This window comes from Temnothorax curvispinosus, unplaced genomic scaffold, assembly GCF_003070985.1.
Source record: "Temnothorax curvispinosus isolate PA1 unplaced genomic scaffold, ASM307098v1 QBEX01010681.1, whole genome shotgun sequence".
Lineage (NCBI taxonomy): Eukaryota > Metazoa > Arthropoda > Insecta > Hymenoptera > Formicidae > Temnothorax > Temnothorax curvispinosus.
This window is the reverse complement of record NW_020220461.1, coordinates 8,259-26,273: the sequence shown is the minus strand read 5'-3', so window position 1 is coordinate 26,273 and position 18,015 is coordinate 8,259. Positions and strand designations below refer to the sequence as shown.

Below are 18,015 nucleotides of genomic sequence, written 5' to 3'. Positions count from 1 at the left end.
GGGTAACGCGGCACCGATGAGAAATTCAACAGTGGAAAAGTCACGCGACTATTATGATCCTGTCATTCCAGTTTGTGGGTTCACGAAGGTGTACGAAGGTTACCAGTCACGGATATCTCAAATTCAACGTGAAATTTCAAATTACGGGGTACCAACGCACAGTAATTGATTACACACGATGTATAATACGCAACCGTTAATTATGTGAGCAAATATCGCGTTCGTGATTTGATTGCCAATCAAAATCGGATTTACTGACAATTTGCAATCTGAAAGTTAACAGAAAAACTAAACGAAGGAGAATCAAGAGATCAAGATGATTCAAAGATCAAAACTCTTGGGATCTTACAAGTCTAGAATATATCGAACAATAAACATAGATTCTACATTTCGGTGATAATATACTTAAATCATTAGTTATTCCATTTTACTGATAATTAAAAAAACAAAAAGAGTGCAACAAGAAATTCCAATTTTAAATTTGCAAATCATCGAGATTTCTGCGAACGCTCATGCGGATCTCACGCGCGAAATACGGAAATCGTGAGGAAACGGATGTTTCGAGCTGGTCGAGGAAAAGGAGTCGCGGAGTCACGGCGGGAAAAGGAGGAAAAGGCTTGACGACTCGGGGAGAAATTCCCGAGCACGCGAGCCTGCGCGATACAGTTTATTTGAACTGGGGATCCACGAAGTGGGGAGACACGGCTCGGCGTTAGCGCACGGCCGCGTCTCTGCGGTTTGCGAACTTTAGTCGCGCGATCTCGTCCGAAGTGTCGAGGCACTTCTTCGTCAAGAACGCCTCTCGCAGCTGCGCTCTGATCGACCGGTCGTTCGATGGGTCGATCGTGCCGTGTACATTCGATCCCTTCGAGAAGAGCCGAACGTTATACCGGAAATCTCCGTTGGTCCGGAAACCGAAAATTTCGTGTGACCGAGTCACGAGGGAATTGCGCGTTCGAGTGACGAAGAAATCCAACGAGTGGCTCGGAATCTTTACTTCGGTGTCGTTTCGACATCGATGACAATATTTGAAGCGTTTTCGTAATATATTTATGAATATATTACGAATCTTCTGTGTCGGGCGATCTCGACACGTGCATCGGTTCTAGTTGCACATTACGCGTATAAGAATGCTTCATATGAATTGACGCTTTTGATGGATACGACGGAGCTTCGTTAAGTTTCGATGATCGATGAGGTGAGTGAGAAGGATAATTACAGTGAATGGGATCGAATTTGACCCGAGTAGCACAATCTCCAAAATCCACCATGTGCTCTAAAAATCGTGAAAAATCACAGATGTATAGAGGTTAGAATAGAACATTTTATGAAGTTCGAAATGGATTTCGTCAATGATAATCGTTGTTTTTTCTGTTCATATCCTCGGGTATGGAATAACAAACAAAGATATATTACAAGAACGCAATATATAAAGATATATATAATCACATCATAATTCTGAGCACTTCAAAAGATCATATTTCGTTCTATTATTAAATTTTATTGTGCGCTTTATATCATATGCACAGAATTTAGAATCTAAGTTTTAATTTTTGAAACCGTTAATAAGTATCCTAGGTTTTTTACCCTATAAACTTTAATAGTATATTCTATGAGTAAAAATAAGGAGAAAACGTTACATATGTATAAACATAGGTCTCAAAATGCTTTATTAGAAAGTTATAGCAAAAGTTAAAATTTCGTATTAAAGAAATAATAATGGACTATATAAATACGTAACACGCCGATGTTTATCTTATTTGCTTCTTTTAGTTCTGCTTACTATTTAAAATAGTTAAAGATGATCATAACAACTTGTATGAATACAAGTAATGAGCAGTATCCTCTATAACATCATCCCAAAATGCACAAAAGAATATACGGATATTCATTTTGTGCACGGTTCGTGTGCAGGGGATTCAAAGACTTTTGTTAGAGATCAACGAAGATTTCCTAACAGAAGTGCTACATCACACGGTCTTTACCAATGTTTGCAGTTACGCTTAACGGGTTTAAATTCTTAAAAATAAATTCAATATTACATCGATGTACGCAATGCTTGTAATTGAAATAAGCGAACGACACTTTGAAAAGCAGACTTAAGTAAAATTATTTCTTGCACATTTCGTACTTTTGCTATAACGTTCTAATAAAGTATTTTGAGACCTATATGTTTATACAACATTTTTTTATACTTTTGCTCGTAGAACATATTATTAAAGTTTGTATAAATAACCTGGGATATCCTATATTTGTCACACTTTAGACGTGCAATATGTTAATTAATAACGATCGATAATCTTCAATATTGAACTCACAATTTACTTTCACTGTGCTGAAACATATTAGATCCTCACACGGAAAGTTCTTATTAACTTATACTCAAATTAAAATCTCCTGCTTTGTTCCTGTATTTAATTAATCATCATATAATTAGAAAGTTGCGCGCAACGCAGAAACTTTCATAAGCTCGATTAAAATCTAGCTGGCAGGGTTACGTGCTTGGCGGCACGATAGGTCTTCTGTAGGAAAATTACGTCAGGGATGCTCGTAATGCACACAACGGCCGCGTGGAAAACATAAAACATTTGCAGCTTAGAATAGCCACTAATGGGCGAATTGCTAAATCTGCACTTTCACTTCGCACTTCTATTATGCACACAAACGCGGCGAGGCTTTTTAGCTTAACTCTGCGTGAATACGGCTTAATTACTCGATATCGCGAATTCGCGCAATTCGTTTCTTGTCAGGTTTACGTCGACTTATATCATGTTCGACAAAACGGACGCTTTAACACTTGACGTCTATCATACGTGACGGACGTCATCTTTAAACCGCAGACAATAGTAGAGACAGACTCTGTAGGAAGTCGAAATCAAATAGTCTTGACAAAAGGATTCCATTCCCGTCACAATCGCTTGTAGTCCCTTTGAAAATTTCGGTCAAAACGTAATTGTCCGTTATAAACGTACGTGTGTAACAGAAGGTGGAAACGCGATTTCTGAAAAAGATCGTGCACACGCGCGGAATAGCAAGTATTCGTTCGCGTACAAGATGCATACTAACATGCGGGCGATCCGTAAGACAAACAAACGGCACAGGAAACACGGAAAAACGGAGGTTTGTAAAGATACGTACGCGTCATAGCCGGTCGCCGTAATAATTCACGATACCTTCGTCACGGTCGCTTTAGTCACAGGTAATTAAAACCCCATTACTTGGCGATTATAAAAGTTTCGCGGGGGAAAACATTCTATCGCGAATAACGAGGAAGAAGCCGCGGGCTCACAAAAAAAAAAGAATTCCCCATTCTCATGTGTATTCATGACCGGAATCGCGGATAATGCCCGGAGAGTCCCCCGCCCGCGCATCATACCTTACATATGTAGAATATTAATTCCCGTCATTCGTATGCGATGTACGCAATATCGCCGCGAATGCGCGTAGTCGTGGAATGTCGCAGGTGCAAGTCACTCAAGAAAGTGCATTATGGACTGCGTAGCATTATGACAGCGAGCATGAATAAATTATATTCCACGTCGGACACAAATCATCGTTCCTAATTACGTGAAAATCCCGGGGATACAGAATCAAAGAGCAGAATCGGATTAGCGGAATCAAAAACGTCTGTAGCCCAGAGAAAGTATAATGATTGAGCATATGAGTAATAGACTTTTTGGCGGCCGGTACGAGTGAGCGAAATAGGTCGTAAGCGAAAGTAAAACTGACAGTTTCGTTTAGCGGTATGTTAAGGTATCAGGTTAAAGAGAGTAAGAAAATAATATTGAGTAATAGACTTGTGTGAGATATGTAACGATATTTATAAATCATTCGCTCTGATACGTTCTGTCCTGTGTCGCGGCGATGCCGCGTTTCTGCCGCTTATGGCTTCAAAGCGACTTCAAGACGGAGACGACATTTCGCAAGTAACAGAGCACGCCGATTTACCATTCCGCCCACGTTTCTCCGCGACACAGAGCCGCTTATCTGAAAGACAAACACCGGTGGCGACACACTGGTATGCCACGGGAAGATAATCATCGTCATAAATTCATCATCATCATCATCGTCAAGGCGCCCGAAGTGTAATCACTCATTAGCTCACGCGGTCTGCCGCCAGCGCATCACTGTCAAGACTGTCATACCTCGCGAAATGACTAATTTTATCGAGGGTAGTTGAAATAACGGAGAAAAAGGGGAAATACATTTTATTCCGACATTGCTAGGTGCATATCGTTATATGCAAACAGAAAACGAGCTAATCATTGCGAGAATCGCGTTATATCAATTCGTGGAATTTTTTAACAATATTAATAATTATAAAGCGATTTATAACGCCTTTTCGTCGCGTTATAAATCACTTTATAATTATTAAAGTTGTAAGAATTGTTTCGAACAAGATTAAGATTTCTTTTTAAAGGATTGAAGTATAATGGTAATTTTTTTAAACTTTAGGATTATGCAACGACTTAGTGCTGTATTAGACGGTGTCTCATTTTCATTAAGTATGCGGGCAGAGAGTAAATTCATCTGATTTCTGACATTTATAAAACAAGAAAATTTTTTCGACAACGTGAAACATACATTCCACCGCGCAGACTAGTGAAATGTAAAAGGAACGAAGAAGAGAGTTTGGTGCGAATACTCTGTGAGAGATACTGGTGTCGCGATGTCGTCGAGTGGTGAATTTTCGACGTTGTCGAGCGGCGAGGCCACCGGAACTGGCGAGGACTCGTTGCCGAGCTCGAGAGAAGCGACCGCCGAGGCCGCGGGTTCCGGCGGTGGTTTCGTGCCACTGCGCGAGTTCCTGGACAGATTCTCACTGCCAAGGGTGGTCAGGGTCGAAGGTGCCGGTGGAAGGCCGATACTGCTGTACAAGCAACAGCAGAGATCGCTCCGAGTCACGGCTACGCTGCTGATGCATCGTTACCGTCACGATGTCAAAGTGGGACCGGAAATAGTCATCCCGGAAGGCTATCCTGGTAAGTACAATCTCAAATAGTATTTGTTTGTACTCTTGTGTTCATTTACGTCAACGAATTTAGTAAAAAATAAGACAGAGCAGAGAAGCAAATTCCTTCTCTCTTAAAACATAAAAAAAAATGCAGTTGATTTAAAAATATAATTCTATTAGAAGAAATTAAAAACCTCTTTTAAGCTCTTTTTTAAATCAGAGAACAGTAATTTTTATTTCTAGTAATTTGAAATTTCTGAGATATATTTCAATTCACTATAGTAAATATATCTTCCAATAGAAATAAAATCCATACTATTTTTGTGCACTTTCAAAATAAATGATTAAAAGGTTAGAATATAATACGGAACGAAAAATGTAGTTAATGAATGGCAAATCGCACACGAAGACGCTGTATGGAATTTACTACCCGTCGCATTCCGGCCTTTGACTCGACGTATCGATCACGATGATCGATTGTGCTCGCGGAATTGTATCGAAAACCCGATCTGGGATTAAAGATTGCGGTGTTGCGTAACAGCATGTCACGCAGTATGTTACAACTAATGGATTGACTCGAAAGAGATTTCTTCGCAAACAACTACGATTTAAACGCTTCTTTTTCAATTCTAAAAAGATCGTTTATGATTTCATTTAAGTGCGTGTCAATTCATTCGTGATTTTTATTTCTATCGATCAGTAGATAACTAAATAAGATAACTAAATTGTGCAATTTTATATTTTTTTACGACTCGAATATTTAAATATACGACATAGAGATTTTCTCGTGAATCAAGTAGGCAAACAAAACACGCGTCCATTTGTCCATTTATTTATCCACGCTTAACTGTATACATGTAATCAAATCAAGTTATAGTAGGCACAGTGGTGATTTAACCTCAGCAAAAGAAAGTAATAGATGGTCGTGGGTGGCGGTTTAACAATGAACCTACGTTTATTCTGAGACAGGGAACGACGTGAGCTACACGCGAGTTTGATCAACGATTTATAATATAGACATTCCAATAGATGTAAAATTCAGGAAAAAAAATGTTAACGATCCCTAATAATGATAATGACTCTCAAGAAAATACTAAAAAAATAGAAACTTAATTTACGAAAATTTTTTTTATCATATATTTTGACGATTTTGATCAAATAAGTATAAAACTGTTTTGCGAGATATTTGCCTCAGTTTTATATCTATTAGTATCTGCTTTTTCTTATGAAACATCAAAATGCAAAATGCAATGACGACGCAACGTGATGCCGCAAGGACTGTTCGACAGGTATTACTCAACGCCCAGGAACACATATAGACGTGGCCTCGCGCATAATCTACATAGAAACGTTTCAATTTTCTCGGGTGCGGCGTATCCACACACGTTACATCTGCCACGGCGGCAACAACAATTTCTCACGGCCGTAATCGCGCTCGCGAGCGTGTTAGCGTATACTCTCTCGGCGCCGCGCCGCGCCGGTTCATAGTTCTCGCTGGCAAGAAGTACGAACGAACGAGCGGAGCGCGAGCGTCGGCCTATAAATAGTGAAGCAAAGTATGAGGTATACATGAGGTAACGCGGCAGAGCGTGTCGCGAATTATAATTTAATATCGTCCCGACTTGTAATGCCGCGAGTACGTTCGCGATAATGTCTATGCGCAGAAACGTACGCAAATGTACGAATCTCACGACGATTCCCTGGCACATCGAACGAAATAGATAGCGAGGGAAAAGAAAGAGAGAAAAAGAGAGAGAAGAAAATCTAGTCGCAGGAGAAAAAAAGACAGAAGAAAATGCGTGCTAGAAGGGACAAACAGCGCGCTAACGTCATTCAGTTACATCGGGCGCGGGTAGGTGGTCAATGACATGTGGCCATAAATAATACCCCCCGCTCGTATTAACATAACGTCTGACAATACTTTCTTTTCAATGAGCCGCCATGAATTACATTTTAATAATAATGTAAACACAAAAAATGTAAATTTAATAATGTAAAAATTTTAAACATTTTAATTATGTAAATGTACTTCAAATTCTTAGTCTGAATCATAATATGTTTCTATAATTTAGTTTTTTAGTTTAAATATATCATAACAAACTGTTTATTGCAACTCGAAGAAATGATGTAAATTCATAAAACATGACATAATGCAAGAAAAACATGCTTATCACTGATCGTGATATATACAAAAACGAGATATTCTATATACATATGTTACATTATAATTCATATCATCCGTGGATTTTTATTTTTTAAATCTTATTGTTCTTTTACAAGTATATTTTATTCTTAAAAACGTTTGTGTTTTTTTTCTTCTCTTTCTTTCCCTTTCGTCTTGCGTTCCGGTACCCGACAACGGAGAATACCGGTAAGACATTAATGTTGTGTATATGTGATCGTGAGGTGTTACAAAATTTTTACTTGCTTTACGCCTTATACATATTTACTGTAAGTGACAATTATTACTAGTTGTTTATTATAAATAAGAACAAATCACTCTTGTGTATCGGTTAAATTGCTACATTAAAGTGTTGATATTATACTCGTTCAAAGTGCGTCTCAATCGATTCCCCTAAAAAATCTCGCCCCTTCTCAAAAGAGAGCGCTTTAATTGTAACTTCTCTTACACTTCTAACCGGATTGTCCATTGCGTTCCACCTTGAATTTTTTTTACAGTCGTTTATTAGGATTGCCCTGCTTTTAAATTGAGCGCTTTTAAATGTATTATTATTAAACTACTGAGCTTGACAGAGTGACATAAACTAATTCGCTCATAGTATTAACAAGTATAATGCGTTCAAATTCTCGAAAGCTAGCTTCTTTACTATGCTCTCTCTTTATGTCGATCGATTGGGATAAAAATCTCCGAAGTGTTTCCTTCTCTCGCGATATTCCTGATACATAACGCACGGGACGCCGGGATTGGCGTGGGACGAGATTACGTCGACGAGCGCAACGGGGACTCGCTCGCTCGCTCGCTCGCACAAGGCAAAGCAGCGAAAGTTGAGATACCGCTTTGTAAAAACGATCTGACAATAAACAGCCGAGGTAGAAAACGAAGACCTCAAACATTGTAAGATACACTAGACCGATATAATCCGATCGGTCGTCGTTAGAATTAGTTACTGTGTAATACTTTGCAAGTATCAGCGCTCGTTAAGCGTCAGATTTTTGATACATGAATATAAAATAAAAAATTTTAATTTTCTATTTTTTTTTTCCATCAGATTATGTTGTCATCTCATAATTCTCCGTGTTTGGTTACAATCGCTTGCTAACGAAGTCCGCCCCTAATCCCGGCGCAACCCTGTGTGTTGCACACACCAAGCGATTCATGTCAAGGTGTTGGTCAATACGCTGGGCGGATTAATCGTCGAGGCGACCATGAATGCATGCGCGTGAGCGCTTGATCGCGCGCGTGATTACACGAAAGTATAATCAGCTGCATAAGAATGATTTTTTTAGAGAACTAAACATACAGGTTGAATTTACAACTTGCAAGCGGAGCACGGTGTCTTTTCCATTTGCGGATTTAAAACTTACTTACTGTTATTTCTTTAATTAAAAAACAACTTTAACTATAATATATATTCATATGATCCCCTTTATCTAAGGATAAGCAATGTGATTTCTGCCCAATGCCCTGTTAACGTGAAGAAATTCAAGCAAGCGCGAGTAAACGGCGGGAGTAACTATGACTCTCTTAGACCCAGTTTCATAAGTGTCGGTTAACTTTTAACCTTAGATAAGGCTAACCTACAACGTGCTCTTTGCTTCCTGTTTTCTGCTCTTAATCTCTTTGCGACTATCTCGTATTTCGCAATTCCGTCGCGTAACGCGATGTTTTTTGTTCTCTGTCGCCCAAGATAAAAATTGACGAACTTCAGAAGAGACAAGAAACATCACGTTACGCGACGGAATTGCGAAATACGAGATAGTCGCAAAGAGGTTAAAAGCAGAAAACAGGATGGAAGCAAAGAGCACATATTGTAGATTAGCCTTCACTCTTCGTCTCTTTCTAACGTCCCCCTTTTAGAAAAAGACGAAGAGTAAGTTAATCTAAGATTAAAAGTTAACCGACACTTGTGACTACTGAGGCAACTCATACGATGAGCTTACAATAACTGTTACGACGAGCATTACGATCGCTTACCATAAACTTCACGATAGATGTAGATCTAGCTTTAAATATTCGCTATATATCGGAGAAAAAAATTTATCGAATTTTCAGCGGGTTTCTGAAGAGGTGATTATATTGAGAAAAATAAAAATATTTTTTTCCAAATTGTCGCAAAAAAGGATATGCGAATATAGCTAGATAAAAATAAAAATAAAAAAAAAAATAAAAAAATATAACTATAAAAAATAATCAGTCGGACGATAAACAAGGAATAATTTTTTTTTCTTATGCTGGTATAACGAACTATAGGCACATCAACGTGATGACATGCTAATACATAGCTGGCAAGATTGAAAAAATGTCTAAACCTACGCACGGCGCAGCGTTCAGATCTATGGACAAGCCGTATTGAAAAGTCTAATAGTCCAATCGAGAAAACAAGGCGCGAGACAAGACCGCTGGCGATTTTATGCAACCGTGTCGATACACCCACGTGCTCCGTACGAGGGAAAGAGAGAAGAATCGTAATATTATCTTCCTTCGTGTATGTATGACTCTTGAATATGCCCCGCCAGTTTTGTCGGTGAAAATGCAGGTGCTCGGGATTTCCGCATCCGCGATGGAAAAAGTCGAAAAATGACGATCAGTTTCAGAATTCTGCAATACGACTTCAACGACGGAACAGATTCAAAGTAACAAGTATATGTGCACGCGCGCACGTATTGGGGAAAAGTGGATATGTGTGCAGCATTTTTCCATATTTGCCAACTTTCGACCTCGATCGCGATGACGATATTACGCTCGAGAGAAAGAGACGATCCGCGGCGATAGAGCGATAAGATTTTGTTTTATAGCGATTCATTGGGAATCTCGAAAATTACGACCGGCGAGAAACGATGAAACTCACGCTCTCGATCGTATCCTCTTTACGACTGCAATAATACAGCCATGTTTACGACTGACTCGTGGGTCTTTCTCTCTCTTTCTTTCCGGGGCGGGATATGATCGACGCGCGCCGCGGATTTGCAACGTAATCCCTCGCGATGCAACGACAATGTACGTCCGGGAATTCGCGCGGGGTCTCCTCCGCTGTCTCGGGGTATCCTTGTAATTAAGGCCGGCCGCCGCGAGCGTTGTCGGCCGCGATGCCAATGCGGAAAAGTGCAGACCGAAACGGATAATAATTGCCAGCGGCCGGGGCCCCTCGATACGACATTATAAAGTCATCATGGGCAAGGGGGCACGCGTGCTATTCTCAGTGCCGACTCGGGCGACTTTTTCTCGGCAACACCGATCCGCGGAGATCTGGATCCTCGACGTGCCGCTCATCAATTATGAGTTACGATCGTGCCTCAAGGTTCCGCCGGCAATCTCAGCCTCGAATCGAACGTCCTCCGCGCGCGCACGTCTCCCCGAGCCCTTTCCTCCGCTGCTGACGATAGCTATAAATCGCCTATCCCGCCTTTTGGCAAGCGAGTAGTAATGTCCTTGAGTGTTTATTGTCTGCCATAGATAGACGATCCCTTTTTTTGGAATAGTGAGATTACAAAGACAATTGTGCTCTTTCAACTGAGAAAGTACGAAATTTAAATTAGTGACAACACGGAAGATGTACGATTATCTCGAACCTGACGATCGAAATCTACGCTACCAAATGTCCAAAATAGAAAAATGTAAAAAAAACATTTAGTTAGGCCCGGGGTGCCTGGGTAATATTGAAGTATATTACAGAAGACACTTGACTTTTTCAGCAGAGAAAAACCGAAATGCGAACAATCAGAAAGCAGACTAATACTGCGATTTTAAATAAAAAAAGAAATAATTTTGTTGAGCATAAGTAATCAGGAATGTCTTCTTACAATTACATAAAATTACATATAAGAGAAGGAACATTAGAGACAAATATCTACAGTGACGAAGTTGGTACTAGCATAATAGAAATTAAAAATGAACCTATTGCAAACAATAAAATCCACAATTCTGTTGAAGTAGTACATCGTTCCCCAAGTGTTTCTCCGAAAAGAATTTTTGAATCCAACCAAATATTGATTAACGTGCGGAATCATTATAAAGGAGAAATAAAAAAAGTTGAAAAAACAGTTATATGTCAGTACCTACAAAAATAAAAAAGCACAAGTTTTTGAATTCAATGAAATAGTTATATGTCAGTACCTACAAAAATAAGAAACACATATTTAATATATCACATAAAATAAGAAAATAGAAAACTCTATTTTAAAACTTAAGAAATTCTATAGCGTGTATACTAAGTATATTTTTTTATAATTTTTTTATAATTGTTATATCAGAAACATTAAAAAATCATTTTCCTTTCCTTATTCCGGGAATGAGTATATGGATAGAGATCTTTTGTCAGGCAATTGATAAACGTTTTCAATTTTCATACCCGTGGTTTCGCTATCGCGAATCTCCGTCGGGAATAAAGATCTCTCAAGTAGACGCGTGAGTTAACTAACGGGAAGGGTTTCTCTTAGCGCTGGCGATGCTCTTCGACATGGTTCGACACTTCGACGATATTACACACTGTGTGCAGGATCGCAGGACGACGACGAATGCACACGCGCATGCACAGCGCATCATTAGGGCGTTTCGCTAGCGGCGACGGCACGTCGACGCCATGAATCCGCTCGGCACTTGAGAAAACGCGCGGAAAATGCGGAAAATTATATTCCTCGCGACGCGTCCGCGTGTTCGTTGCATACACGACAAAACTGGTTGCTTTATAAATAACATACGGCGGCAGTGGGGAAATACTGTAACCGCGGCGATCTCTTTCATGTACAGTATTTCAACAAATGTAAATGCAAATGTCTCTGTGAGGACGAGATAATCGAATAAATTGTATCTGTTCAAGTTGAATTAAAATATTAAAATTTCAACATAAACGAATTCATCAGCACAGGTTACATCAGGAACATTTTCGATATGCCGAGGTGGTCCCTCGCATAAGATTTAGTATTCATCACGCGAGGCACAATGTGTCGTCAGCACGTGTCTCTCCGCCCACCCTCGAACAACGCATCGATGATGGAAATGGATATCGATTAATCGTCTTACGTAATGTTATCGGTGCCGATATATGCACGTTCACGCCCCCGTCGTTCCAGAAAAGGGAATGGTTACGGTAATAACGACGCTTACGCTTGTATCTTGCGACCTGACACCGCGAGACATCTCGACGAACGTAATTTCGCCGTGATTGCATCGTCATTTTCATGCACATGTGTCTTGAACGAGTTATACGGCTTATAACTCGTATATATACGCGGCTATAAAAATTAGATTTCTACTTCATCACGTCAAAGTGAAATCTAAATGAAGTGTGATACAGACGCGATGTTTCTGACCGGTACAAAATTGATTTCTAAATTGTATTAGCATTACACACTTCGCTTGTTACAACGTCTTTTCATCGATAACTTGGAGGAGTAACAAACTGCAATTTTATGCGTTAAATATAATACGCAAAGTTGTGAAAACGTAGTTAGATAATCACTTCGTATAATATTCCAGTCAGATTTATTTTGTATATTATTCTGCTGTAGATTCACCGCCTTTAGCGCATATGTATCTTCGAATGTTAATGCATTATCCCTCCAAGACAGTGTTCCAGGTATTATCTTATCGCAGGTTTTTGTGTGGTTATTCTGTAATAATATTCTGTCGTTATATAATAGTAATCTGAAGTTATTAATAATTGATATTATACACACACACACACACATATGGGCCAAAATCAGCCATTATACGTCACGCTAACGGGTTAGTCATAAAGAATTGCATTTATCATGTTTATTTCATATGCTAATTTTCAATGTCAGTCTTTCTAAGACAACGCCGGCTAAGACAACTTGTCAAGACGCAATTTTGCTAAAGAAAAAAGTTGTTTCTTTTAGCATAAAGAATCACGTTCTGTACTCCGTATCCGCGAGTTTTGGCACACCCTGTATACGTATATGTCTAGCGAGAGTCTCTGAAGAGTTAAGAAATACAAGGGCTAGTATATATCATGCGAAACGAAACCGAGAGTAACAAGGATTGCGACTAGGTTCTGTTAAAAAAACAAATCCACGTATTCGAGATTGATGTATAAGGTTGACGAGCGCAGCGAGTGGCAGGCTGGAATAAATTATGTTAACAGCAGATGTAGCTGCGATGCATCTCTCTCACTCTCCCTTTCTCCCTTTCTTTCCTCGCGTCGAACTACGGCGGAACGTCGCGGGGAGAATCGGCACGATACGTAGAGCTAACTGACGATAAACAACGATAAATTCCTCCCACCTACGCGGCGCGGGTACGATAGTACGAGAGTCCGGAATACGTGTACGGCAATACCTCCTCCTCGGGAGGCAATTTCAATGAGCTCGCGCACAGCGCGCGGCTCAAACGTGCCCGCGAAGCTGATGCATAAATACCTATAAATATGACACGGCGGGGCCCGCGGTAACGTCGCATATTAAATTACATATTAAATTACATTCTTAAGCAGCCGGCACGCACGCCAGGGACCGGACGGTATGGCGCGCATCAAGTCAGCGGGGCTGATTAAACGCAACCACGGAACATGGTGCATCGGCACAATGAGACGGACGGAGAGGTAAAGAACCGATTGGCGAGCAAGAAAAGAAGAGACGCGGTCGTTCTGTTCTGGGTATTCCCCGGACGTGACATCCTGATTCAAGCGGTATAAGAGTTGTCGGAGAGATATGGAGAATATGAAGAAGGAGAAAGGATACGCGAGGACGAAGCGGGAAACGAGATAGAGAGGGGGGGGGGGAAGAAATAGAGAAAGAGAGAAGACGAGCAGGCATACACCACCGGAGGCTAGGGATGCTAATTATTCTGGTTCATGCGAGCAATTTGTCGACTACCCGGGGAACGTATGTTTAATACCCGCGGGGCTCCCGGGTGCCCGCGGGTATTTACATCTGCGGCGAATACCGCGGCTGTAACGCCGGCTACGTTGAGAATTATCGTCGGGATTATACAGTGTGTGTCTCATGTGCGAGCGAGGGCTGAGCCCTCCGCGGTGGCGGAATCGCGCGGAATACGTGCTCGCCGTGTGTAAGGGTAGCAATCTCGAGACGATATATATGCACGCGCGCACGGGGTTAACAGGAATCGGCACGATTTTCCAAGCTGAGCTTCTGCACTGGTTCGTCTATTATCACGCACGCGGCCTCATCTTTTTCCTCCGCTTCAACAGAAATTATGCGCCAGGTATTTCATCGAGGCTTCAGCTCTGTATCCGGAACATTAGTGCAATTTGCGGAACGTGCATTCATGGAATAAACACTCGTGCGGGAACTGCGCTTCGATTACCATAAGTAATATCGATTTCACGCTTGGCAGCATTTTTCTCGAACAGTTTCAACGACACACGGAAGACTGATCAAGTACTATAAAAAACCTGTATTAAATTAATAGCAAAACTTTTTTTTAACAATAATGATATATATATATATATATATATCGCCTTGTGTACTTTTAATCTGTAATTTTATTAAATTTGTACTTGTAAAAATTCGCGAGAAAAAAGATGGGAAAATATATCTAAACTATATTTTACTAAACAAATCACAACTAAATAAACATTCTCAAAATAAGTAAAGAAAAATAAGTGGATTTCAAATCTCTGTGGAATACTCTACTTTAATCTTCTCATTGCGGTAGGCTCTATATTCCGCGAAAGGATAAAATGATATAAAGGAATAAAATCTTTTACGAAGAGTGTACCGTGAAGGATCGAGAATTATTCTTGGATTACAGCCGCACTCGTAACTTTTCTAAACCGGGGCTCGTTCCCGTTCATCCGCAGTGGTAGCGAAGGCTTCTCGCTAGAATAGCAATCTGCAAGCTGCACGTGGGGTTAACAGGATCTCTACTTTGATTCTTCTTCCTGTTGCGAGGAAGATCGCTCCAATTTCACAGTGGGAGCACGTGATATTAAGTCGCGATCGAATACTTCATTCGCCGGAAGCTGGGAGACTTAATCGTTCCTCCGGGAGCACTCGTTACAAATACACAATCCTCGTAACGAGAAAGGAGGGAGGGAGATTTATTGCGTCCGGCGAATGTGTGTTATCATATTCCGAGATTCGATGTAAGGAAAATACTTCCTCTATTTGTCTTTTCGCTTTAAATATATTTTCGATTATCGCTTAATATAAAACATATTCTTACACAAAGAAGTAGAAGTAACGGTATTCTTCGCAAATTTGAAAGCACTGCGCCCATTCCGCGTGCGACGCGCGCGTGATAGACCACTTTCCACGCATTTTGTAATATAAATAAATAGGAAAAGAAAAAGAAGGCAAAAAGAAGACGAGAGCAATGGCCAATCCGCAAGGTGAAGGAAATGAAGATTTCCCTGATCTAAATTTTGAGTTGCCGTTGCCGGATTTGCAACAGCAGCAGCAGCAGCAGGATCCGCAACAGGAACCAATCATGCAACCAATGTATATGCAAATAATTCAACAATTGCAGCTGCAACAGCGGCAACAGCGCCAACGGTTGCAACAATTAGAGCGGCGGGTGGAGCTGCTCCAAAATATGTTGCATATGTTGCAGAATGCGGCGAGATAATAGTATTGTCACAATGTGTAAGCAGTACATATTGTATTTGGAAAAGGATATCTGCGTGTGGCAAACAATAAAGTTTATAATTTGTAAATCTACGACAGGGTATTAGATTGAGTGTTTGCCTTTAGAGATGGAAACTTTGTTGGCCAGAATGTTACTCCCGGAAGCGTGGGGCAGTTTAGAAAATAATGCTCTTGAGGAAGTTTAGTTAATGGAAATCACGGGCGTACGATGATAAGTTAGAGTCGAGGCAGCCTTTCGGTTTTATTTCAAGTTTTCGCAAAATCTTGAAACAGAGAAGATTCTCTATTTTTTGCGTTTATCTTCAAATAAACTTCGCGACCTTATACTTATCGATTTTTGGCTCTAGCAATGGATCAGAACAACAACAGTAGCAACGTGTCGCAGCAAATCGATTGCAAAATGGAGTTGCCTGCAGGGACAAATAATTATATTCATTTCCTGTACAGGACATCCGGTAAATATGAAAGCTGCTGTTTATCCAGCGAAAAAGGAGCTTTAGGCAAGCTCTCAAACCTGTTGAAGCACTTTTCCATAAATAGAGATATATACTGGTTTGTGAAGAACAATTCGAAATGCCTGGCATATCTAAATGATATGTTGCAGCATTTTGAGATTAAAAACTATATTTTATATCAAAAGACCGATAAAGAAGACCAAAAACAGTGGTCGAAAATAAATACAATGTGGGAAGCGTTATGTTTAATAATAAACGATGGCCTATGGAAAAATTGGCGATTTAAACTATATTTAAACCTGAAACCTAAAGCCCAAAAAAAATCGACAGTAAATGAAATAAAAATTAATTTATATATAAACAAAGAAAGTTCTAATATTCATTTACCTGAGGATTTAACATCTACCATATATTTATATGAGTCCACAGGCAAGGATTGTAAGAAAATCGTCCAAACACTTAAGGAGTACGTGGATATGAAAAATAAATTTGAAAAACCATCAAGCACTTCAAGTTTAGCAGATAATACTATGGATCCTTCTGCAGAACGTCAAGGTCAAGACATATCTGGTTTGCCTGTTCAATCATTTAAAGAAAAAACAGGCGCACTCGATGAATCCAGGCACCCCGCCACCGGCTATTCTTGATTTATTTATCGGATTTATCTTGTGTTTGATCGAAGCCGGATGGATAAACGTTATTATGTTCTCGACAACCAGTACTCAATAAATGTTATTTTCTTTGTTATCTGACCGAGTATGAAATTGACGTGTCACCCCGCCGAATAACGCGCTGCTCTTCATTAACCCCGCCCGTGATTAGGTCAAGAGCCGATTCCACGCACCTCCACATTTCGTTTTGCGTCTCGTTTAGGTTTTCGCGATTTCGTGGGCGCGAATGTACGCGTCTGGCGCCCAACATTCGGAATATTTCGTGGAGTATCGGAGGTGCGAGGAAATCCCTGGAGAGGCCTACCATCCCGCTCTCCTAAGTCCTTTTGATCCGGCACACGTCCCGGAGCGGTCCGGGAGTGCAAAAAGTCGTGACAAAATTTTGTCGGAATCCAGGTAGATAATTTCATAAATAGACTTCCCGATGACAAAAATGACTGTTGCGAAAGACCCGGTCGTTCTCGATGTAGGAAATCGGTCTCGCATATCGATGGGACGATAGGACTGCTTCGAAATTTCTTGGGTGTGGCTATTAAAATCGGTTATGAAAGGCTGCTGCACCGCGCCGCGGACAGGGTCCCAAGACGTGAACCGCGCGAGTTGTAAAATTCTAAGAAGCCGGAATGGCCTTCTCCTCGCGTTGCACAACGCTCCGCCGCGCCTCCTGTGTGCTCGACACAATAATTCATTTACCGAACGGCGAACATAAGCACGATGTTAGCGCACGTCGCGGCACGCTAATACAGTGCCGCTCACACACGAGAATTCACGCAGAAAAGCTTCTTTTCGCGCCTTGAATGAAGAACTGCGCACAATAGACACAATGGCTCTGTGTCGAGGAAGAGTGTGGCTATTTATCTTCGAGATTTTTTCCAATAACATCTCATAAGAAACCTTCTAAAAGCGTATTGACTAAATTGAGTTGCTTGTAGGCAGAATATGTTACTTCGATTTGCAAATGTTAATTAAACTGGTTTCGACTGCGTCGCGACTAAAGGTCGATTCTCACTATCAGTTAAGTCACGCGGTCCGGTCATGGTCCGGTCACGTTCTGATTAAAAATCAAGCGTGACTGGCAGTGTAAATGCAAATTCGAAAAAGCATTGAATTTAATGGCAAAGATTTTTGATCGGATAGTAAAAATCGACTTTTAATTTAAAAAAATTCAGATATTGCAGTTATTGCA

At 40.5% G+C, this 18,015-nt stretch overlaps 1 protein-coding gene across 1 annotated transcript; it reads left to right on the top strand.

The window, feature by feature from the left end:
* Positions 1 to 1,205: 1,205 nt before the first annotated feature.
* Positions 1,206 to 15,683, top strand: LOC112460634. Its single transcript, XM_025025418.1, has 3 exons — positions 1,206 to 1,309; positions 4,456 to 4,982; positions 15,397 to 15,683. The coding sequence occupies exons 2-3, from the start codon at positions 4,670 to 4,672 to the stop codon at positions 15,681 to 15,683; spliced, it is 600 nt and encodes a 199-aa protein (XP_024881186.1). The 5' UTR covers positions 1,206 to 1,309; positions 4,456 to 4,669.
* Positions 15,684 to 18,015: the final 2,332 nt, after the last annotated feature.

What these genes read in the sequence shown, in the direction of transcription:
- LOC112460634 (XM_025025418.1), top strand. Translation starts at nt 4,670, where the DNA reads ATGTCGTCGAGTGGTGAATTTTCGACGTTGTCGAGCGGCGAGGCCACC. An exon ending in CATCCCGGAAGGCTATCCTG is followed by an intron (nt 4,983 to 15,396) that starts GTAAGTACAATC and finishes ATAAATAAATAG; the next exon opens with GAAAAGAAAAAGAAGGCAAA.